At 29.6% G+C, this 25,472-nt stretch overlaps 4 protein-coding genes and 1 long non-coding RNA gene across 10 annotated transcripts; 1 reads left to right on the forward strand and 4 right to left on the reverse strand.

Moving 5' to 3' along the window:
- Positions 1 to 511: 511 nt before the first annotated feature.
- LOC143153419 (uncharacterized) lies at positions 512 to 4,591 on the reverse strand. Its single transcript, XR_012993814.1, has 2 exons — positions 1,266 to 4,591; positions 512 to 1,149 (listed from the first exon to the last, which is right to left on the reverse strand). It is a non-coding gene; the product is annotated as an uncharacterized LOC143153419 (long non-coding RNA).
- Positions 4,592 to 5,690: 1,099 nt separating this feature from the next.
- On the reverse strand, positions 5,691 to 8,128 carry LOC143153214 (uncharacterized). The gene is made up of 5 exons (XM_076324168.1): positions 7,831 to 8,128; positions 7,352 to 7,602; positions 7,133 to 7,282; positions 6,877 to 7,044; positions 5,691 to 6,544 (listed from the first exon to the last, which is right to left on the reverse strand). Exons 2-5 carry the CDS (start codon positions 7,484 to 7,486, stop codon positions 5,834 to 5,836), a joined length of 1,164 nt encoding a protein of 387 aa, XP_076180283.1. The 5' UTR covers positions 7,487 to 7,602; positions 7,831 to 8,128; the 3' UTR covers positions 5,691 to 5,833.
- Positions 8,129 to 11,492: 3,364 nt separating this feature from the next.
- Positions 11,493 to 14,436, reverse strand: Cycy (cyclin Y). 2 transcript variants are annotated; one of them, XM_076324051.1, is made up of 5 exons: positions 14,186 to 14,436; positions 13,249 to 14,093; positions 12,836 to 13,056; positions 12,201 to 12,487; positions 11,493 to 12,124 (listed from the first exon to the last, which is right to left on the reverse strand). In XM_076324051.1, the coding sequence occupies exons 2-5, from the start codon at positions 13,478 to 13,480 to the stop codon at positions 11,836 to 11,838; spliced, it is 1,029 nt and encodes a 342-aa protein (XP_076180166.1). In that variant the 5' UTR covers positions 13,481 to 14,093; positions 14,186 to 14,436; the 3' UTR covers positions 11,493 to 11,835. The 2 variants fall into 2 exon arrangements, with proteins under 2 accessions (XP_076180166.1, XP_076180165.1); XM_076324050.1 differs by having other exon boundaries at positions 13,249 to 14,436.
- Positions 14,437 to 16,689: 2,253 nt separating this feature from the next.
- Nup160 (nuclear pore complex protein Nup160) lies at positions 16,690 to 24,012 on the reverse strand. 2 transcript variants are annotated; one of them, XM_076324048.1, is made up of 11 exons: positions 23,627 to 24,011; positions 23,067 to 23,380; positions 22,870 to 22,999; positions 22,280 to 22,806; positions 20,952 to 22,201; positions 20,657 to 20,878; positions 19,890 to 20,572; positions 19,134 to 19,816; positions 18,838 to 19,071; positions 18,650 to 18,753; positions 16,690 to 17,905 (listed from the first exon to the last, which is right to left on the reverse strand). In XM_076324048.1, the coding sequence occupies exons 1-10, from the start codon at positions 23,709 to 23,711 to the stop codon at positions 18,652 to 18,654; spliced, it is 4,230 nt and encodes a 1,409-aa protein (XP_076180163.1). In that variant the 5' UTR covers positions 23,712 to 24,011; the 3' UTR covers positions 16,690 to 17,905; positions 18,650 to 18,651. The 2 variants fall into 2 exon arrangements, with proteins under 2 accessions (XP_076180163.1, XP_076180164.1); XM_076324049.1 differs by lacking the exon at positions 16,690 to 17,905 and having other exon boundaries at positions 18,147 to 18,753; positions 23,627 to 24,012.
- LOC143153158 (solute carrier family 35 member E3-like) lies at positions 16,851 to 25,460 on the forward strand. 4 transcript variants are annotated; one of them, XM_076324056.1, is made up of 7 exons: positions 16,853 to 17,071; positions 23,087 to 23,344; positions 24,227 to 24,621; positions 24,727 to 24,879; positions 24,950 to 25,032; positions 25,101 to 25,239; positions 25,308 to 25,460. In XM_076324056.1, the coding sequence occupies exons 3-7, from the start codon at positions 24,250 to 24,252 to the stop codon at positions 25,374 to 25,376; spliced, it is 816 nt and encodes a 271-aa protein (XP_076180171.1). In that variant the 5' UTR covers positions 16,853 to 17,071; positions 23,087 to 23,344; positions 24,227 to 24,249; the 3' UTR covers positions 25,377 to 25,460. The 4 variants fall into 4 exon arrangements, with proteins under 4 accessions (XP_076180169.1, XP_076180171.1, XP_076180167.1 ...); XM_076324054.1 differs by lacking the exon at positions 23,087 to 23,344 and having other exon boundaries at positions 16,851 to 17,071; XM_076324055.1 differs by lacking the exons at positions 16,853 to 17,071; positions 23,087 to 23,344 and adding an exon at positions 23,455 to 24,162.
- The last annotated feature ends 12 nt before the right edge of the window (positions 25,461 to 25,472 follow it).

Below are 25,472 nucleotides of genomic sequence, written 5' to 3' on the forward strand. Positions count from 1 at the left end.
CAATACAAACGGGTTTTCCATTCCGTTATCATTGAAAATATATGTTATAAGATCTTATTTCAAACTGACAGATAGTTCCTTACTTGAAGGCGAAAAGACGGGTCCGTAAGCTGTCTTGTATTTTGTATCGATAGAGAATTATTTCTTGGAACTGGTGAAATTAAAACGGACCGCTTAAAGAAGACAGTGATCATTATCGAAAACATAAAAAAAATAATTATTTAAACGCAAGTACATAAAATATGTTTTATTTATACTTACGTGCACAAAGTGCATAAGTCGACTCGAACATTAATTTTTTAATTTTATAATAAGACGAATTTGTAAATATAGCATGAATTTTTAACGTAATAAAATTAAATGTATATAATTAGAAATTATATTTACATTCTTTTGTTCTCTTGATATAAGAGAATTACAGCAAACGAATGTTAAAATGTAATAAACTTTTAATATTAAATATAATGACTTGAAAAATGTATACCAATTAATCAATTTTCTAGAAATTGATCCTCGTTTTATTAAGTATTTTCATCATTTTTTATTTTATCAAAATTATTATTACACATATAAAATATTTGTAATTTTAATATTCAAATACATTATTCGATAAATTTATTTATTTGTTACTTTTAGTAAAAAATAAGAATATGTAGTAATTTGAATGTACGCGCTGAATTGACGTGTACAGAACACTAAACACATGTATTACGCTATAGCGATATCTGACGCTTGCAACTGTCAGATAAATAGAATACGGAAAGAAGTTGGAATGTGGGCGACAGATCAGGCAAACAATAATCAGTGAAATAAAATGAATTTTTCTTGGCAGTTTCGCTTTATGTCCTGCAAGTGTTCAGTAAAAGAGCGGTCAATTTCATATTATTTCTTCCCTTCTCTCTCAATCTGTCTTACTCATTCACTTGCTCGTACACTTTCTGTTGTTAAGTGAATGATAAACAACAAGCGAGAGTGTGGCTTTAAATAAGTCGGCTCAACGTTCCTGACGACTTTATAAGTCTGCGCATCATTATATCTAACATTGTCCATTGAAAACATCGTATCCTTGTTATAATTTTTCTCGTTTCTTGCATTCGGCTACCTTAACTATATGCCCGTCAGTGATTGACTTCATCATTAATGTAACAGCTAGATACATAGTATGTTTGATGGTTGAGGTATATTTAGCGTTGTTAATGCGATGGTATTTGTTCGATCTCAGAAACGAACCGTAAGAGCTTGTATGATAGGTACATATTACATACGTGTTCCAGGAATTGAATACCGTTGTCTATCTTCGGCTCTCATCGCCTTTGAGTACGTCCAGGACGAGAGTGAGACATAGCGAGAACGAGTGGGAAACCATAACAGTGCAAGCATTCCGGAAGTGGTGGGGAGAATTAGGCGACAATTAGAATAGAAATTGTGACAACTTGAAAGGCAGTACTGTACCTGGCCTACACGGTCCCTTGATGTTAATTTCATCAAAAACAAATGACGAGTAAGTTCTGTATTATTGATGAGTTAAAAATTTATGTTTGAATTTTTCAATCAGAGAACTATTAAAAGTATATATTAAACGTTAAAAAAGAACGTAACTGAAAACGTTAAAAATGAAAGATGTCTTACGTATTATTAATAAATTTAAATAGATAAATTTGTTATAAATTGCTTCCATTTGTTTCATATAAAAAGTATTTTCTGTGTTACAATTTTCTTGCACCACTCATCTTACAAAATTCAAAATTTCAGGGAAACCTTCTTCTCACTTTAAATTCCTAATGTTGGTACGATTGAAATAGAACTTGTTTATGAAGGGACTTTGTTATACTTATTGACCTCAACAAAATGGACTGAATATTTTGATGACGATCGGTAAAATCATACGTGTCTTATAATTTTGTTACAGAGTGTATGTTCCAGGAATCAACCTCTTTTATCTCAGACTGGGGGCCGACCCTTATATGTACCCATGATTTCTTGACGTCTCGCTTACGGCTTACTGAAGGCGAGAACGAGAGCGAGCGAGGACGAATGAGAACAAGCGAGCCGATGAGATACGTATAATTGTACTTCAAAATCCGAACAGTGTCATATCTGATTTCATTTTCAATCTTTTCAATATATTAAAGATGCTTTTAAAATGATAAAACACAAAAGTTTACGAATTTGTTCGTTTTTTATTAGTAGATAACTCTTTTATCGCAAGTTTTATCACTTTCGGGCGTCGGCTACCAAGCGCAGGTCATTTTCAGCAATACTCTCGAGTGGTGGGGATAGCGCTGTACCAGTTTTAAGGTTTCGAGTGCGACATCTTTCGACGCACCACTGTATTAAAATACTTGACAAAAGGAAACAGAGCAGTCTTCGACGAGCTTTGGATATTGAGTGTTCATTCATTGTGTGCAAAGAATTCCCTATGAAGATGGCGAGTAGTAATGAAAATAACAGAAAATCTGCGCTCTCGGTAGAACAAAGATTTGAAATTGTGCAGCAATTGGAAAGTGGAGCATCCATCACTAGAGTAGCTGCTAAGTATGATGTTCACCCCGCCACCGTTCGCCGCATACGACGAAATGCAGCAACAGTATGTCAACTTGTGGAACAAGGGGTCGAAATGAGAAGACGCAGAAATCTACGAAAGCCCGCAAATGAAGAGTTGGACACCCGCTTGTACACGTGGTTCTTAGAACAGAGGGCGCTTGGTGACCCGATCACAGATTTGATATTGCTGGAAAAAGCAATAGAACTTAATAAGGAATTTGGAGGACCATCGACCTTCAAAGCGAGTAGAGGCTGGTTGTGGAACTTCAAGAATCGTCACGGCATCCGCTTATCAAACTTCTTTGGCGAAAGAGGAGATGCAGATGCAGCAGTCGCGCAAGAATTATTTGTAGAGGATTTTGCTCGACGAATAATGCAAGAAGGAATTGAGTATAAAAATATTTATAACATGGAAGAGACCGGTCTCGTGTGGAAAGCTCTTCCCACGAAAAGTCTGGCACATGGGGAGAAAAACATTGAAGGAACAAAATTAACAAAGGATCGAGTAACTGTGGGCTTATGCGTTAACGCAATAGGAAGTCATAAGCTTGCACCTTTGTTTATCCATAAATTCAAAAATCCAAGGGCGTTCAAACATTGCAAAGATCGTCTGCCTGTAATTTTTAAATCGCAACCACGTGTATGGATGGACCAAGAAATATTTGCCGATTGGTATCAAAACCATTTCAAACCAGCGGTGAAGACACATCAATCGATGACCGGCACCTCTGGAAAAGTCATTCTTCTCTTGGATAACTATCGAGAATATAATTTACCTAAAGAATTTCGGCAAGATGATCATTTTGAAATAATATTCTTGCCCGCAAATATCACCCCCCTCCTTCAGCCCATGAACCAGGGAGTGATTGAAGAAACCAAAAGATCCTATCGTCGTAAAATGTTGCGACGAGTAATGAGCTTTCCTGGCGGAGTACAACAATTTTATTCCGACTATGATCTTAAAGATTGTATTGACATATTGTACGAGGCATGGGCAGAAATAAGCACTTCGAATATTCAAAACGCATGGAAAAATATTATTAAACAAATCCCTGAAGAAGTTCTAATAAAAGAAGAGCCTGGGGATCCATTGGAACCTAATTTACAAGACATCATTGGCGTAATTACTGGAGAACAAGCGTCTGAAGAAAGCGTTAATGATTTTTTATCAAGATGTACGGAAGCCGAGAACAATTTCTCCGAAGATGAGGGACCAGAAGAAGATGAAGATGAAGATGAAGATACTTCCAACGGTGGTAACGGGGTGTCGTCGATACCATCAGATACACAACCTGAGGATGACGAAATGAAAAGGATATTTGAAAATTTAATAACATGGTCCAAAGGGGAACCAGATTTTATTAAATTACACGTAAAATATTTGAAAGATTATTATGAACAAAAGTGATGTTAATAATAAATTTAAGCGAAATGAGTGGTAGAGTGAGTAATGTATGTGATTATATGGAATAGTTCTAAGAATATGTGAGAGAAAAGAATGCATCTTGCAATGTATGTAAAAATAAAAATCATCCATCACAATCCTGATTGAATTTCAAAATGAATTATAAACATTTTATATTAATTATAACTTACAATTTATATACTGTTCTTTCCGATTAGACTAAGTTCTATTTATTTTACGAAAACTGTTATCAGATACCAGAAAACAATTTTGTTACTATATAAAGTAACTCAATTTTTCAAGTGATTGTAAAATTGTTATGCTCCTTTTTGATCTTATTAATAGCTTAAAATACTTGTGCGAAGAACAAGACATGAAAATTTTATTTATCATTAAGTACTGAACAATATGTTTTAGCAAGTACCTTATTATTTTCGAACGCAGATAGTCCGAAGAACTATTCGTTTCAAAAAATTCCCCGAAGTAGTGACGATCACAATATATGTATACACGTACGTACATTCAAGTTTCAAAATTTGATAAGCAAACATTATTCGAGAAATTACTATATTAGTGAACATACAATTTCTATAATAAACTTTTCATTCTAAAGATTCTATTAATATGGTCCTATTAGTAAGTATGAAATTAAAAAAAAAATTAAACTTTATTTTATATAGACATAAACGTTACCGCGTGTACTATTACAATCTATAAATTTTGATTGATAGTGTAATTAAATATCAATTTGTATTAATGTTATAAATATCAAGTGTATTTAATGTTGTTCAGTCACATTTTCAATACTATATTTAATGAGTAATCACAATATTTTCCCTTGAACAGAATTATGGACTCATAATTATGTCAATGAAATTAAAGCTTATTTATGCATTCGTTCAGTAGTGAAAATATTAATAAATTTAGTGGCAAATAAATTGTCTTCTGCTATATAGAAAATATCTATTAAAAATTAATGAATATGTTTATTTCTATAATATATATTGAAATGAAGGAAAATGAGGATGATAGTGTATTTGTTGCTCAACTTTACATAATTTATGCGTATTTATTCACAACAAAAATATAAAATATGCAATTATTTACAGAAACTTTAAAACAATATGCAAAACTTTAAAGCTTATATCATATAATATTTTTATGTGCACTATTGTTATATAAATATTTTGTTATTGAAAATGACATCTAACAAAATATAAAATATTTATAGACTGATAAAGACTAATAAAGATATATTTGGTGGAAAATTTGATGAACATTAAATGTATTGTATAGTAGAAAAGTAATTATTTTTCCTTATTGGTATTTTAAAATAAAAGAATTACAGGCTACATCCTAAATTGACTTATTAATATAACGTTTTTTTCCTCTTTGCAGGAGCTTCTTCAGAACTAATATAGGCTAAAAGAAATATATATAACTCTGTAGATACAGATAAAATAAATACACCATTACTCATGTTATATTTATACAATTATATATTACTTTTAGCCTACATTGTGCTTAAAGGAAGCTGAACTATTATGTTAATAAATGAATTTTCAACATGGTTTGTAATTCCTGTTGTTCTAAAATATCAACAAGGAAATTATAGTTATCTTTCCTCTATGCAATACATTTATTAAATGAAGAACAAAATGATTTATATTTTGCATTTAATTATTTATGAGTATTAATTAAATCGTTTACGATTAATTTTTAAGAAAATTCTTTTTTAATATTGTGTAATGTTATTCATTAATGAGTAATGATTATTTTAACTATTAATATGTTATTACTGATTACTCATTTATACATTTTTAGCAAATGACCTAAATATTGCTAGAAACCGAAAATTAATGGAATTTAATTAAATAGTTAAAACTACCCATCATCATATAATAAACTATGTAATAATTCTGGAATTTCTGGTTGTTTCAAACAAAGCGATTGTTTATCTTGTAAATTTGTAGAATATTTGTTTTGTTCCAATTGACCAAGATCACGATCCAAAATTGTTTCAATTTCATCATCAATGTATAGAGGATTTTCATAAATCTTTGTTACATATGAACCACTCTGCTCTGTGGAATTTATAGTTTCATTTATTGTATTTTGTAATTCAGTTTCTAACATGTTAACTGTATTGAAATTATTTAATGTTACAGGTACATCACAGTCAACTATTTGATTACTGTATTGAATTTGTCCTCTTAGTTCAGTTAAAGAACCAGGTATTTGATGATACTTCACCTGGTGCACTTTTAAATTACTAGTTTGTGAAAATGTTTTCATACAAAAAGTACAGTGATAGGGTCTTTCTCCAGTGTGACATCTTGAATGCCTTTGTAACTTATATTTTGTTACAAATTGTTTACCACAGTCTGAACAAGTAAATGAACTATTTTCTATTTGCAAATTTTGATTACTGACAGATTTCTCCACATCCAAGTGAAAGTTTATCATATGAGATTTTAATGATACTTTGTAACGAAATGATTGATGACAATTTGCACATTGAAATTGTTTTTTTCCTTCATGCCTTTCTATATGCTTCATCAAAATCTCTTGTTGATTGAATGACATTCTACAAATCTGAAAATATTATTGCAATACAAAAGTAAGAAATGACATTTGTGAAATCTCTTAATATACTCTATACCTCAATATAAATAGTGCTAATTTATTTGTGTTTGAAAAGTTTTGTAAAAAATTTTTGTGAAATCAGATGAGAGAAAGAATTGCCTGATTGAACCAATGAATTTGAATTTGAACCTAGGTTCTTAATTTATTAAGTGAACCGAGTAAGCTATCTATACAATTAACAATTCTTTCTCTTCCCAAATCTCATAACCATAATACCTGCCACTTAACTATAATTATAACATTTACTAAAACATGTAAAATAATTCTATTATCTTACGAACATTACAAACAAATGGCCTTTGTCCAGTATGAATACGTTTGTGTCTATTTAAGTGTGCCTGACATCTAAAGCTCTTGGCACATATTGGACATACACTTTTTCTTATTCCTTGTTTTCCTAAAATATTTTTTGATATTGTATCATTTTCTTTTAATTCACATAACATACTCTGAAAACAAAACATTTTCTTAATCATCTCACTTCTTAATCACATCTTAATTACCAATAAATATAAATAGTTAAATATTATTCAATACTTCTGCAAAATCAATTTCCAACGATGGAGCTGCAAGTTGTTTTTGTACATTTGCTACCATTAAATAAAACTCGTCAAATATACAAATTTTTTGTTCACAATCAATACAAACATATTTAGAAAATGCATCTGAATTTGTTATATTTATCACCTATAATAAGTGAAATATTAAAATTATCTATAGTAAAGAAGTAAATCTTACAATACACTTAAAATATACCTCTTTAGAGAAATATTTGTTTATAATTGACATTAGTACAGTTCCTTTAACTTTATCTGTAAGTAAATCTGTGCCTTGTTGTTTTTCCTTGCCACATAGACGACATAACTTTAAATTTATTTTATGCAACATCATTATTTAAACTTCTTTTGACACATATATAATTTTAAATTCGTTTAACAATCTTTATAAACCAATGATAAAAATTATATATCCTCAACACGAGTCTTTTATCGAAATGTCATACGTAACTGTATAAATAAAAACACATATTATGAATACATTATAACAAATTCTTTTAATTACTTGAGTAATAAAAGCAACAAAATATTTTTATTTTTAACACAAAATCTTGCATTATTCATCACATTTCTAGATATCACTTAAAATGATGTTCTTTAAACGAATTCTTGTACATTATTCATGTAATTACAAAGAATACACCTTTTTACTATTTTAATATACTTCGTACTACGGACCTGAGGGACAGTGTCGATGGAGAAAATATTATTATTGGCAATAGAAAATGGGAGTGAAACCCAAATTACGGGGCAAATGACCTTTGGGATAATTTTCAGCCATCTTCCTCTGGTCAATTAATGGTGCCATCTATTTGAAACGCCGCAAAATTTAAATACCTATCTTCTTTTACTTCTTATGAGTTACAATTGTAACTTATAATTATAAGCAAATTGTATGCAATGTTGCGTGTAAAAATCTGTATATATTTAAAAAAATTAAGCAATAAAGAAAAAGTATAATAGTTTAACAATCATTAAAGAAAATAGTATGATTAAAAAATGTCTTCTACTTTTTAACACATCGATAGATCTTTTTTATTTTATTAATCTAAAAATAATGCATTCCAATATATTTATTAAGAGTTAGTTTAATTAAATTTATTCGACGATCGAACATAAAATGTTTTTTTCTTATGAATCGGAATTCAAAATATCTAACATTCGTCTTCTTTCTTAACTCATCAAAACTATCCAAATCGTTCTTTATCCATGTAAATAATAACTCGTATGCATTCTACTGTATCTACATACATACATGTAGATACATATAGAATAATTCCCTATTGCAGTCACGTGGTTTAATTTAGTTTTACTTATCATTTATGGTACAAATAATAACATAAATTATTAATTAAACAAATTCACGTAACCTTAATACCAATGTAAATAAATGAACACAAATTAAATGGCCAATAAAAACACTTTTCTTAAACATTTATTGCATTTTTGTCTTTTAAGATTTGTTATATATCTGATCATTTGTGACAAAACAAGTTAATGTGGATATAACTACATAACAAAAGTTAAATTCTTCAGTAGAATCGTTATAAAGTAGCAATTATAATATTAAAAAAAAAAACTATAGTTACTAAAAATAGAAAACTTATAGGCTGATACTGTTATATCATTTGCTTTAATATATAATTGGTTTTATATAGTAATATTAAATAATATCTGGTTGATCATTATTGTATAAATGATATATTAAATAAAAATAATACATTACAAACAATACATTTCAATACAGTAGTATTGAAATAATTTTTTTTGCATAAAAAGTTTATATTATTCTATTAAAAATGATTAAAAAAAGTAATTTAGAATAATATAAATCGTTTAGAATAACATTGTATAGTTAAAGACAACAAGCTTTAGTAATAAATCTTAAATAATAAACAATCCAATAATGTTATTATTGGAACTTGTTACAGAACTGTAATCAACAAGGTATTAATAAAAAGACTTTATTTATAATACAACCTTATGAGACAGATATAGACAGGGTGTAGCAATTTATGTATAGGATGCAATCAGACTTCAGAATTATTATTACAATCCTATTTATGAAAAGTGATTATGCATAAAAAAACTATACTTCCTAATTCTTTGGAAAATCAGAATAATTGATTATAACTTATATTGCATACTTTGGCTACTTTTAATAATTTTTTGGCTTTTCTTAGTGCATTCATTATTTACATTTTATATTTTGTTGTCTCCTTTTGTGTCATCTTACATAATTGTCTTACAGTACATAAAACTGATCCGCTTTATAGTACAAAAAGTATTTTCATCATTTGGATCAAGGAACTAAAAACTCTTATTTGGGTAAAAATCGTAGATATGTTAATATTATACCTATATTTTGATACACTATAGATTCTATTTAATATTATTTATATGTGATATTACATTCTGGCATTATTTAGTTTTACATTAAGACCTAATTATTACATTTAAAGTTTCCCTATTACATTATTCGCAATTTCTTGTAGTAAAGTATAAAAATAAGAATGAATCGTAATTACTCTGTAACAGTATTCAAAAGGTCCAATGGAAGTTTCGATTATTTTAATTTTTAAGGAAATAGTCAGTTATAATGTAAATGTTAGCTTATTACTATATTTCAACATTTATGTGTATGATCCTAACCTGTGAGTATAAAATATTAAATAAGTTCGTTAACCCGTATCATACATCTTAGTCACATATATTAATATATTAATCATTATGTGTGCAAAATGGGTATAGTTTTATAAATCTCCTTCATATGAGCATATTGCACAATAGTAAGCATAATAGTTTTTTAAGAAATTTATATTCTTTTGCAATATATATTAAAACCTTTTTCTGATTTGATCAACCTTATTGCAACAGTAATGATACAACATACATATATATAATGTACAATAAGTTTTTTATATCTTGAATAACTAATTCAAGAAGCTTTCATCAAAGTGCACTACATTCTTTTTATAAAGTAGTAGTTGTTATTAAAATAGTATTTCTGTTTATTTTAAATGCTTCAATATCAATTTTACAGATTTATTGAATCATAGAAAATAATATATGATAAAAAGACTTGAAACTTTAATAAACCGAATATAATTTAGTTATTATTTAAAACAATTAAAGTTTATTAAAAATGCAAATAGTATTCCTGTACTACATTGCACTTAAATCTAAATAACTTTCCAGTTATAATAAACAGGATGGTTTACTAACATTTTATTAGAATACAATAACTATTATAAATTGACTTTTTTTGTTAATCACAAATTAATATAAGAATATTAATATGTATCAATATTTATTTAGCAAAGTTTGTATGCTGAATGATCAAAATCCTACATATGGGTACCTATATATAATTTTTAAGCTTTATTTATTTCCTTTGAATAAATCAGTATAAATCTATAAGTGATATTGAATTGATACAGAAGAATTTGAGTATTCTGCAAGTCAAATATAAGCTCGTTTGTCTATTCTAACTAAATTTCTAAACAGAAAAAATTACTATATTATTGTGATATTTTAATAAAGTTTTCAAAAGTATAATGCATTAAATACATAAAATATTACATATAAAGCATTAATACAAAAAATACAAAATATATAATAGTAATATAATTTGTTTACTATTAAGATTCATAATAGTTTTGTTAAATTTTTTTAATAATTTTGAAATTACTTAAGACTTTAATCATTCAGAATAATTAGTTACACTTACAATACTTAGCAAGTTATTTTACGTGTATATGTGTATAAATGATAACTGGATACATGGTAAAGAAAATTATGTCAGTGACATATAAAAAAATTATAATTGTAATTTCTGCTTTAAAAATTTCAAGAGATATACAATGACATCATAATTATCCTCCAAAGAATAATACATTATTTCATGTATTCATTACACTTAGTTTAAATTAAATATAAACATAATTTTGAACAAATATTTAGACAAAATGATTCTTAAAATATATCAATTATTTTTGTAATTCTTATTTAAATTGTATATAATAAATTCTATAAAAACTGTTGATTCAAACTAAACTTGTTAATGTAACACATTTTTATATTTTTCAATATCAGTTAATACGTAAACTATTTTGAAGAGAAGACAACTGACATGTATCACAAGTTTAATAACAGAAGCACTGATAATGTTAAGAGTAAAAATCGTTATCATTTGCTTCATTTATATAACAATTTAATATTTTATTTTAATGTATTAAAAGGTCCCTAGTTAAAAAATTAATCATCTCAGAAATTATAGAACATTTTTTAATAAATTATTCAAATAAATGAAAATTTAAGAGAAAATCCAATGCTGTATATATGATACAATTTTCTTTTTTTAAGGAAATATTGACAGTTTGTATCTTACTGTATTTCATCATTGTATACATTCGAATAATAGGAAACAGAACAGAATTATATCAGTCAATCATACAGAATTAGTTAATTTAAAAATTAAATTTTTTTTATAAAATATATGTATTACATTAAAATATTTAAATAGAAATACAAAATAAATGAATAATAATAAAAATGATATGCTTTGAAAACATTTGAAATTGATTGATATTATACTAGAGTAGGTCTGCAAAACTTTTCTTGTTCACATACCTTAATTACGAAGGTATAGATACAAGTAATGTATCCACTTATATCCAAAGTTTAAGATAGAATAGCAATACTACGTCTAGGTCCACCTATGCATATATTATCTAAACTTGACCATTTCTTATTACCAGTACGCAAAGCTTCAGCAGTGACTTTATCTTCGTAAACTCTGGACATTGCCTCCAATTTTTGAGCTTTTTCTTTGCTGAGTGGTTCACTAGGGAATGTTAATTCATTTGCTTCTGCAAGTGTACGAAGGTCAAAATAATATTTAGCATACACGCTTGAAGGAACGTTTATATTAAACTGCAGCATCTCCAAAAATTGTCTTTCTAATTCATTCCTATATAAACATTATTTTATATTTAAAAATTATTTGATATACACTTATTTTTATCATAATTTGTAGATGAACTTACATATCTTCTACAGTAATATCTTTAAGAATTTGACAATAATCTACATTCCATACTGCCTGATCATCCCAAACTTTGGATGCTAATAAAATAGCTCCAAGGACTATTCGTTTCCAATTAGCTGGTGTTATATCTATTTCTGCATATGTAAGTAAACGTTCTAGATAAACTAACGTTACGATGGCACATTCAGCTGTAAGTTGAGCAGCATTAAACAATGTCCTTACAAATTTATAAATTTGTTTGTGTTCTGGATTATATTTATCATAATCTTCTGTAACGCCTTCCCTCTACAAATAAGTAATTATAATAAGTATTTAATATACTTTTATGCTTGATAAGAAATCTAAATTTACAGGGTGAGTTCTATAAGGCTTAACATTTTCCTTTCTAATAAAATCATACAACATAAGATAAAATTAACATTGTTCTTTCCAAATGCATTAAAAAGTTTATAGATTCAAAACATATAATCTCAAGAAAAAATTATCATATTATTATCTATCCCTTTTCTTTGTCAGACAATTTTTTGTATTTTTAAAGATAATAATTAAGTGATTCACTCTGTATATTTTTTAATTTTTGAAGCCTACACACACACGCGTGCACATGCACACAAACAAACAAAATTGAATTACCGTTAAAGGATGAAGTTTTTCATCAAATATATCAATTTGTCGTTGTGATGTTCTGTTCTTAATGTGATAGTAAACAGCTAAGGCAACACATTTCACAGTATTTTTAAGATTAGGTTGTGAAACAGTACTGTCATCTAAATATATAGTACTGCAACTGCTACTTTTCTTTAAAGGCCTTGTGTCTGCAATTTGATGCTGACTCTTTTTTCTTACCATACCGTCTATAAAAGAAATGTATTTCATAAACAAGTTAGTATGGAAAATTTGTATATTACTAAAAGTACTAACTACTAATAATTACCAATAATATAATAATTATAACCTTAAGGATTTGATTTTTATAATATAATGTGATCAAAATACAATCCTCTAATGATAATCACATTAAAAAATTTGAAAGTAAAGATACATACTTTCAATGGCTTGTTTAGATCGTTCCATAAAAATAGTACCAGCACATGGATGTAATGACGGATCTGAATCCCAGTCTTCTGGCTCACGTTCACTAATATGTTGTAAATTATTAACACTAATTCCACCTTCGGGTAGATGTTCCTCAAGACCACGTGTAACACCTTCAGATACTAGATCCTTACGTCCGACTTGCGGACTAGAATAGACGCAGCAACTACTTTTATTTCCCATTCTTTCATGAGACTCTCCGATGTCTCTATTTTCTTCCTCAACAAAACTTTATGAAATATAAATTAAGCTGTAACACTCAGTACCACGGTGATTACATAAATGATTTAATTTGGAGTTCATCACAATGCATTGTTTCCATGTTGTTGATGGATGACAATCAGCTGACAGAACTAAAAATGATATTAATATACATTCCTTTTTCAATTTTATCCACATTGATGCTCAAATGTACCATATACAGTCAGTAATAATCATTGGTGTAGATTCGAACGTAGAAATTATAGTTAGCAATTTCAAGAACCACTTTACGAATCTATTGTAACTAACAATGTAATAAATGTCTATTATACTGAGGTCTTTAAGTACGGCTGTGCCGGTTGATTGTTTAAATTATCATTCAGTCAAATTTCATTTCTGCTCGTGTGCACGAGCTTTGATACGTTGTCTTCATTGCACGCCATTCTCATTGTTACTACACATTTTAACGCGATTATTTCAATATTTTTATATGTCTCTGCGAACGCCGCCCTAAGAGTCCTGTTTTGATATTGCATATTCATGCATAAACTATAATATATATCTATAGCAGAAAAAGGTCCTCAAGTTTTACTTTCTGTGCAAAGAACATATATGCTGTCACAGACGAGATATAGAATAGACGTTTCATCTTACGGGAGTTAGTGTCATACGAACTGAATTACCGACCTCGAGAAAAATCGGTGATTTTGAAACGCACTCCGTGGTTTAAGAACGGTGACTGTGGGAACTGTATTCACAAATGAGATATAGAATAGATGTTGCAGGTAATGCTTTTTTGTATTAGATGGATTGGGGGCTCGTAAGCCCCCTTACCATTTCCGTATCACTTCCAACGTTATCGATGCGTACTAGAATACAATTTTAGAGCAATTAAGTGTAGGTATTAAAACTAAACACGACGAGAATTAATTATTTTAATAGCAATCAGAATCACAGATATGATATAGAATAGATATGTAGAAATACCGACCTCGAAAAATATCAGTGACTTTGGAGCGACCTCTTCGTTTAAGAATGGTAATTCTAGGAACTGCTCTTCACGACAATATTATAAGACACTATATAAAATCATACAAATCCGTGTTATGAAAAACAATTTTCCTTTTCGCGTACAGAATATTATTGTTTACTTTAGGAAACGTTCTTCAATGCAATGTTGTGGTCAGTTTCGACAATTACAAAAATAAAAATGATAAATATGAAAGCACCTATTATTTATTAGCCACAAAACTATGGGACATGTAACGTTTATGATAAAAAATTAACACATAGAATTTATTTCTACTGTTCCTTTTTATATAAATAAACTCAATATCTATTTTCGTATAATATCCTATTGCCACCCATATCCTAATATTATCCCAACCCATTTGTTTTTGTGTCTTTATGATTTTTTTCCAAATCATAAAAATAATAATTTAGACCATCGAACCCATTCAAATTAAAACGTTTCTCATAAAAAAAATTACCTCTCTCCACTTTTTACGCTATTGTGCCCATTGTTCAGCAAACAACTTTAATCTAGTTTGAATAATGACAATTAATTAGTGACAATTTTTTCATCATTTTTCACATTTTTTATTTCTTGAACCTTTTGTTATTCGTTGGACTGTTTTAACACTTCTACGTTTGTTTCTGCTGCTCTTTACTGTACTGTCGATTTTGGAGAACCACCTGAATGTTTTAACCATAGTACGCAACATCTTTTAGATAATTATAAACTATACATCGACTTCTTCCTAATATTTCGGAAATTTTTGTCATCGAATGGTTTCTGTCTTTCAAATTATTAATTACGTTAATCTTGTCTTCGTTTAACTTTTTTCATTTAATTATTTTCAGATTTTAATTTGTAATATTTTATACTGAAGTAGCGGATCAACGGAACAATACATGGAATCTTCGTATCTTTTCCTTTGACTTATAATTTAGATTCATATGAGGGCAATAACAGCAAAGCAGGAAAAGAAAGTTGCCCGTAATATTCGAAATGAATTGATTGCAATGCATCAGAGTTACATACATACTCTTACATTTCATTAAAATATAGAAAATAGAAAGCTCTATAGAGTTTTATACATTAAAATAATTTTAGCACTATTGCGTTTATTCTTATATTTTAAGTTCGCAGCTGATTACCTCGGTACTACCTATGACGGACAATTCTTCGTTAGGAAAGTACTCGTACACCGAGATTTAATTCTTAAAATATGTAGAAAAACAGGCGCATAGGATAGATGACACTAGTCAAGTATAGTAACAATAAATCATTATAAAATTAATCGTTATCCTAATATCTTTGAGTTTTCAGTTTACAACCTTTCTACCTGAGATACCCTCGGTCACTGCATGTATTAACAACTTAATAATGTTTCATTTCTAGTTTATAAATATACAAATTACAATAGGAGGTTTGACCGTTCTCCAATCACTACCTAATTAAAAATTCATCTACTTATGACTAGTAGGGGTCGCTTCTTTTCCGCGGAAAAGAGAAAGGATAACACGCATCGAGAGATTAGTGTGCGTATGCATTATTCGACGACATTTCATTGCTTCTAATAATAATAATAATAATGCGATTATTAATAATGTAACAAATGATATGAGCAAATTGGCTTATATCGGCTGAAATTGGTTTTATTGTAGAATATGTTAGAATATCTGGGGAAGGCTATATTTTATTTATCCTGTAGAAGCTAATCTATCTGTTGTAACAACCAAAGAAAACATTCCATTGTATGCTTGGTTCTCGTGTAAAATCTGATACAGATCTTTAGGGCACCCATCAGATTCAGATTCATTCAATCATTTTCGAATAAATAACTGTCAGCATATTTAATTTTAATTCTAATCATTTATAGCGTTGTAATTTTATTCCGTACTCAATCGATAATGTTGGAAGTGACAAAAATGATAAGAAAGTTCATGAACGTATATTACTGATAATGTTATTTTTTATATTATTCCAAACAATACTTTATCCTATCTTATAGTTATTTTATTTTTTAAATATATCTACGTTATCTTATTTCATGAAAGATTTTAAAAGATAATCATTATATATTTGTAATAATGAAATAACAGACATGATTTCGAAGATGAAATTATGAATCTCTTTACGTTATTTAAATTATAAAATGATGATAATTGAAAGCAAACTGTCTGTATTAGCTAAATAAACGAAGAAAATGCGTGTTTTATGACCACATTCTGTACGAATAATCTATGTTTTTTTCCGTTTTATCTGTAATCATTTTTACGATGATACTGGCATTCAACAAAACTTCGATATTTAAGTTACATGATTTCGAATACTTAAAATTTATCTTATTGCTGCAGCTATATACAATGGAACTCTTTAATTCGTTTATCTTGGTTGAAAATACAAATAAAACGAATGTAGCTAACTTCAGTTTAATGATTCTTGAAGAGGGGATAAAAATAAAACGTAGAATTAAAAGCATGTTTAAATTTTTAAACTGACTACAATGTAAACGATTGAGTTGCTAAATAGTTGGGATTAACATGCAACAATGTTCATGATCTGGGGTGAGTACAGTAGAAGCATTTCACTGTATGTGCTCGTTTCTAAGTTAAATAAATTTGATTATTAATAACACCATGTACACAATGATAATAAATCCTTTAAATTTCTTAGCATGTACAAAATTAAATTCTGGCTTATATGCGAGTATATACAGTGTTAATAATATATGTATGCTTATAAACTAGTGTTTTTGGTGTGTTAAAATATAATGGAAACACTGGTTTATAAAATATTAGTACATTACAGTTATTGTGTTAAATACATTCTCATACAAATCATATCAAAACATTTTATTTTACGGCAGACAGACAATAATTATTGTGAATTTGCATTATTTTATTTCTTAGTAACTTAGTAAAACTATGGAACATGGCAACAAATTAAAAAGGAAAATGAAAATGAATGTAAAGACATTGTTAGACAACAAAGGGAGTAAGGTACAAATAATTAAAATTATAAATATGAAAATATTACAACAAGAACTCAATAAAACTGAGTGAAAGTTAATTTTCTAGAAAATTCATGGAGCATAGCTGATAATTCCTTGTCCCCAAGTATGTTCTAACAAAATCTGAAATGTGCAAGACAAGATTCATCGCTGTTGGCACTTGTAAATCATAATATAAATAATAGAGTTCTCTTATAACTGTATGTCCAAAACATTTCTATTCAATAACAGTGATATAAAACCAAATCTACCTTTCTTCTTGAATTTGTATCAAAAGTTTTGAGCACGCAAGAATAGCAATTATAGACTGTTACAATAGGTATGTACATTGTAGAAGACTGGTTCACAGATGGAGAGCAATTTGTAGACACATAAAGCATCCTTGATTCTGTAATTATAATCAATAAAAGCATTATAAAAAGAAGTCTTGTCCTACTACAAAGTATACAAAATTAATTGACATATTCGATTTTATACTGTAATTACAGTCTTACAAAACTTGTTTCTGATTTATATATGTTATGTTATCATAAGATATTATAATTATCTTTAGATCCCGAAATACAGAGACATTATTGGACAGGATCTTTTTTTCTACCTGCTGGAACAGTTTTCGTTCTTGCCCTGGTACTTCTTTTAATGGTAACATTTTGATCGTAATTTTTTCGTAATTTCATAATTACAATATTTAAAAATTATCATGATCATTATCATATATTATCATATATCATTATCGAACACTTTTGTTGAAATACAAATTGAAATTCACGATAATTTCAGGTTTTATTCAAAAGATGTCCACAAATGGTCGCGGCGATTATCGTATCAATTCTTGGTATTATTGTTATATTTGCGGTATTGGTATCAATTAATCATGAGCCAATTTATGCTTGATACTGTTTAATGTTACCATCACAAAACACACGATGGAATATTCCATCTTTTCTAAACTGTTTAAAACATTACAGACCAACATTGATGTAAGAACTAGTGTATCACGATGTACATACACACATATGTACAGACATATCGAATATTTTTATATGTTTTTTTTATAATGATAAAAGAAAGTATTATCGTGTGAAACGTGTAACTTTCATATAATGTTAAATAATATAAGTACTTTACTTACTGTTAGCGGTTCTTGTTACTTAATTTCATTTTAATCATATCCTCTGATACCCTTATTACTTTCTGTTCATAGATATTTAAAGCTTCTTGTAACTTCTGGTAGCCCTGAAATCAATATTCACTTTTCTATTATCATATACGTGCTATTCTGTAATGGTATTCTACAAAAATAGAAAATTTATATGTTACCTCAGAAAAAATTGTATTCTTTGTGTTAGCTTCTTTTAGTTCATACAAAAGTACTTCTAATGTATTAAATGGTAACCAAACTGCCGGAGCTATGGACGTCAAGTATGTTTCAAGACCAAAATGTTCTTTACCATTTCCTAAGACTGCATTAATATATTCAACTGCTAGATCGCTTGCTTCTAATATTCTGCCAGTGTTTAACATAAGACGAAGAAGCTCTGCAGCATTTCGTTTCTGCAACGTACGAGAAATCATTTTTAATTATAAATACGATTATCAGTTTTCGATCTATTTACCTTGTACGACATTAATAACCATTGAGGTATAAATGCCCCTTCCTGAAGTAACTTCCTGGAAACTGCTTTATGCAATTCGCTACACCTGTCTTTTTCATGTTTTAACGTTAAATATTCTAACAATCTCCAAGCAGTATTCGTAATATTTGTGTTGGATAAACCAATATCAAATATATCATTTTGAATTAGCCAATCCCAAGCATTTGGATCTTCTCTTCGACTTAATCGTATACACTGCGAGGTCAGACTTTCGAGTACGGAACTCTTATTGAGTTTAAACTCATCGCACAGATGCAATGCTGTCGTGTATAAACCAATAGTCGACAAAATAATGATAAGTTCTGAGGGACCAGCATGTGCGACGACGTGTAATTCGGAATTTATTTTCGATATTTTCAATCTGGCATCTACCACATGGTATTCCTTCTTTATATCACTCAATTCAAGAACTTCAACCTGCTTTTTTATTTTGCAGATGCTTCCCCTTGTTTGTGGATTTTGATGATTCAGTTCCTCCAAATAATTTTGATCGATTACAGGTCTAACAATCCATCTATATTTTTCTGACACAAGGTGCAATACATTAATACACGCTAATAAACAGTGAGCTTGCCTCGATACAATAGGAACAGATTGTGATTCCTGGCTCAGACGCATAGCTTGCTCATACATCACAGAAGCAGCTGAAAGAGATAATTAAACCATTTTGTGTAGACAATTTTTAACTATTGACTATTTAATGAATTAAAGCATTACCTTTACGCATATTTCCTTTATTTATATGAAAACTGTACAAAAAATTGTAGTAATTATTCTCCATGAGATCCATACTCCTGGCTCTACCCTCTATTATTCTTTCAAGGTCTTCGTACATATCCACATATGGAAATGAAATTAAGTCTATTAGTTTTTTTCTTTCAAATAGAGTGACTACTAATTGTCTTAGACAATCCACTCTTCGTGCAGCATCTGGATTCGAGTTTAGACAATTATAAGCCTTGGTATGATGTCCCAGGTTTAAATGTTGCGTGAATACTATAGAATGGAGCGTTGGTAAATTAGAATCGTTCTTATCAGCCATTAGTATAGCTGTTTCAGCGAGTTCTATGATACAATCAGCAGCATTATATTCTTCAAATAATTTGATGACTTTTAGATAATACTGAATTAATGGATTATTATCTGATGGTACGTCGGATTTAAGTAAGGCATCAATTAGAAAGGGGTCGGTCAAAATTCCTCCGGAAGCTCGGAGGAAATGATCACAAGCTTTTTGCGCTTCTCCCATTTCAAGCAACGCAACTGCCAATATAAATTTCCTCGACGCGCTGTTCCATTCGCACCACGTGTTCAGGAGCCTCACATATTCTTGAACAACTAAGAATTGGCAGCTAGACAATAGCCACTCAGGAAAAATAAAATTTCCAGATCTTGGCCATCTGTTTGATTCTCATTAAGGAAACGAATAAACATATCGTTTTTAAAAACTATGTAGACGAGTGAATATTTTTACAAAAGGATACATAAGTTGTGCGATGAGCGTAACATGTGTTAGCATGCCGTAATGCCATGGTATCAAAGTAGCTGCATCCAAATTCGTATGAATCATCAAATTATGAGCATGCTTCGCGCCGTTGCTTTGTATAAATAATTCCAACAACGACGAAGACCGATGCTGTCTGAATCCCACGTTTGTCCTCGAATCAACGAGTTTCAACAACATTAAGCGTTGAATACTGGAGTCTCTAAAAATATTTGTAATAAATTCTAACTGTTAAATGTATACATATACAAAGAAAGAAAAAAAATTTGTCTTACAGTAACGATTGTGCAGGTGTTGGTAATGCTGTAGACTCGCATATCCATGTTACAACATAATAAGCTTGCGTTAATACTACGGTTCTAGGTGCTAATGATGATTTTATGGAATGTAACGATCGCGAATCAAATAACTCTGGTCGTAAAAGTATCATTTGTTGTAAAATTAAAAGATTTCTACAGATTGAAAACCTTAATTGCGTTATTTGAGCTACACTCTTGGATATTGCTGAGATTCCCAATTGACTGCCAAAAAAGTGATTTATGTTAAGCAACATTTTTGAAGCATCATGGTCTTCGTTAAGTTGTAACTTATTAGGCTGACCAAGGTCATACGTTAATGCTTCCAACAGCATTGCCATGGCACTAGATATATCTCTAATGTTTGATAATTTGTGGCAACTTGGATGATGAATAATAAAGTTACTAATAGGTTCTTCCGACTCTAACATCAATTTTGACAATAAGTCATCAATAATGATGTCTGGACTTTTTAAATGATACAGTTCTCTTTTTATCGTTGTTTTCGTTTCCTCGGACAATTGCTCTTCCAACAACACTAGTACTGACATCAAAGTGATGAGGTCCCGACATATGTCTTCATCTTGTGATAAAATAGGTGTAGTTTTAAATCTAGATATGTACGACTTTTCATTGCAGAACATCAAATATTCCAAAGCTTCCATTGGCCTCAAAAGTGAGAATGATAATTTCTTAAGTAGAACCACTCCATAAACGCTTGGCAGTAATAATAGTCCTACAGGTCTGGTACCATTGGCATGATACTGTATGACACAGGAATAAAATTTTGACCAATAACGATTGGCAATTTCCAAGTAATCTTCATCCATAAGTTCGTAATCCATAACTTCTGCTTTTATTTCAGCTTCTACTGCATAGCATACACGTTTTTTTAACTCGGCAGCGGAAAGAACTTTGTTGCCTTGCCGTTTTCCATGAATACTTATTTTTCTTGTGTAAATAGTTAATGCCTTTGTGATATCGGCCAACGAAAATTGCCCAGGGCGAAAAATGTAATTAATGTATGCTCGTCTTGGGTTAGTGTCAGGATCACTAAGAATGTAATCTCTATCTGGTGCTTGTTCCAAAACTGTTGTTTCCCATTCAGAATTAACGCGTGTACCGCTCAAGGACAATTGTGCATGCGTTACTTCAACGACATCCATGTCGGTAGTCCTCCATACTGCCCACAATTGAGTAGTTGTGAAAGAAAAGTCGACTAAATGTTGCTATAAGCATCAATTCAGAAATTATACACATTAATGCAAATTAGTAATATAATATAAACAAATATGGAGGATACTTACATCTTGTGCAAATCTTGTACATAATCTAACAAATTTAAATATGCCATTATCTTGAACTGGTTTTAAAATACTAAATTCACATCTAGTACTAAATTTAAAAAAAATTCCCAAATATAATTCATTATCGGGACCTAATGCTTTTCTCAACATATGACCTTGTGCACCCTGAGATGCAACACGATTATCAATTGCTGCATCAGTCACAGCCACGCATTGAGCTTTATTACAGGACCACATACGGATGTTGCCTTCACGACATAAAGCAAACAGATACATATCATTTCCACAACTATGTATTACTAAGGACATAGCCACATGGGCTTCAGAATTGCGACCTCTAAAAGCAGTTGCTATGCCACTAAGAAATCTCGGCACAATTGAATCTTGTTTTAATTCACTAGTATGTACTAAACCAGTCTTAGTGTCCAATCTCAATAGAAGTATAGTTCCTGAATTGTAAGCAAGAGCAAATAGTGCTTCTTGCGGTGGTATAAACCACGATGCAGCTGCATGAGGCACTGGGGAATCTGTGTAAAGATACAAAGAGTTTAAGTATAATAAATGTTATGCTTAAAACAGTGTTTACTTACTTGTTGTTCCAGCACTTGTAATAATATGAAACATATGAGCTTCATCTTTTGTTTTCTTTATATTCTGTGCAGATGCATAGCTAAATATTGACTGTACACCTAGATCCTTATATGTACTTAGCGAATGTTCCTTTAAAACAAAAAAGTTCACAGTAAAACTTATATGTTTTTATTCAATATTTTTAAAAGCTACTTACATTTTTATAAATTTTTTCAGGATGGGGAAATGATAGTGTATGAACACTAGAAACAGTTACTATTAATACGATAACTGAATTAACTGTTTCATGTATAGAAATACCGTCCAAAATTGGTGTATCTGTAAACTTGTATCTTACTCTACAATTGGCCAAGTTAATATCTAAACTATGCTCGACCAATTCAAGCACATCATGTGAAATACGCCAGTAAATAAAACGATTGCGAGTAAAATACTTCGAGCAATCTTTGTACGAATATCCGCCGGCTCTTTCCGGTACTTTTATATCTTCTAATGTACCTTGACTTCCTCCTATAAAACAACAGCATACAATGTCATATGTTATAAATCATTAAAATTTAAAGAAATCGAAAATTTATAAAGTAGGGTTAGAAACTTCTTCGTGAAAATTTGATGATTCGCTTTCTAAATAATATATATCCTTGACAGGGAGGAACATTTATCGTCGTAAATATAATTAAAAAACTTTTACTTTACACACTTTTTGAACAATATTTTCATTTATCCGGCTAATGCAAAGAGGTTATAATCACTCACCCGTGTTCAACGTGATTTCATTCCATTTCTCTGGCACTATTTGATCGGGTACAACTTCTCGGTATCCTAATGGAAATTCTTCCATATTTCACTTTGTTTTTAAACAATCACTACGTCAATTTAACTTTTAAATCACATCACAATGCCGCTCCAAAATTTAGCGGGTACCGAATGTTGGTGTCACGCTTGATGCTTCGCGCTTTGGCGTGCTTTGGCGCCTTCGATCGTTTTTATGATAATTGCCGACATTAATATATGTAGGTTAGGATTTGAAAACGCAATTATGTATCCTTCGTAAAACACATCTGAATCAATGATCAGAAAAAATAAATATAAATAAAAAAAATTCAGTAAAGCAAATGTTGATTTATTACTATTGATTCATGTTTGGCAGCTTAAGAGTTAAAATGTTCACGCGCTGAATATGGTGTAAAACATAACCTAAAATATAATAACTTGTTTACCGATTACACGTTAATAAAACAACACAGTGAGAAAAGATCATGAATAAGAAAGTGGTCACAGCATTCTATTTGGTATTAAACATTTTCTTTTCGATTGCAATTGTATTGTTAAATAAATGGCTTTACATTCACACAGGCTTTCCAAACATTACATTATCTATGATACATTTTATCATGACTTTTGTGGGATTAATAATTTGCGAGAAGTTCGATGTCTTCTGTATAAAGGATATTGCGATCAAGGATATGGTATTGATTGCTATGACATTCTGTGGTTTTGTTGTACTCACAAATTTGAGTTTGGCGCACAATACCATTGGAACTTATCAAGTGGCTAAAATGCTGACTACACCATGTGTGATAATAATGCAAATGATGTTTTGCAAAAAACACTTTGGTATACTTATTAAATTGACATTAATCCCTATTGTATTAGGTATAGTAATTAACTTTTACTATGATATACAATTTAATGTTATTGGAACAATGTATGCAACATTGGGAGTGTTTGTAACATCTTTATATCAAGTGGTACGACATTCTTATGTGCTAAATCTTTTACGAGGTATTCAATATAAAATAATCAGTATATTGTGTTTATATTACTTTCATATGTATATTACTGTTATATTCTAGATGATAAACATAAAACAAGTGCAATTTCAAATGGATCCAATGCAATTGTTATATTACCAAACATCTCTATCTGCCATTATGTTATTTTTTATCGTGCCATTTTTTGAACCTGTGGAGCAAACATTCAAACGGAGTTGGTCACTAATAGATATCGTAAGTTAAATAATTTATAAAAATCTTATTTAAACAGAAAATTAAATAACTATACACATTTTGTGTTTAGATTATGATTGTGCTATCAGGCATAATAGCATTTTTCGTTAACTTAACTTCCTATTGGATAATAGAAAAAACTTCTCCATTAACGTATCCTTTCTTGAACTTTAAACAAAAGGGGTTTTTAGATTCTTTATTGTTCCTTATTTATTAATTAGTTATAACATGGTTGGACATTCCAAATTCTGCCTATTGCTTCTAGGGGGATCTTTAATCTTTCATGAAACATTAGCCATAAATCAAGTAATTGGTATTACTTTGACACTGACAGGAATTATTTTATATGCACATGTTGAAGTAAGTATGAGAAACTTGTGTTTTTATAGAGCATAGAAAACATTTTCATGAATACAATTTCTTTTCAGATGAGGGATGCTTGGACTGTAGTACCAGTTTATGAAGAGAAAGAAAGGAAGCCACTGCATAAAGTATAGTTTTGTATGATAATTGGTAATAAATAATCAAGGAAAACATAATATTTCATTATGTACATTAAATAATATTTTTATTATATGGCATTTCAAATTCGA

Source organism: Ptiloglossa arizonensis, chromosome 12 (genome assembly GCF_051014685.1).
Source record: "Ptiloglossa arizonensis isolate GNS036 chromosome 12, iyPtiAriz1_principal, whole genome shotgun sequence".
NCBI classification, from domain to species: Eukaryota; Metazoa; Arthropoda; class Insecta; order Hymenoptera; family Colletidae; genus Ptiloglossa; species Ptiloglossa arizonensis.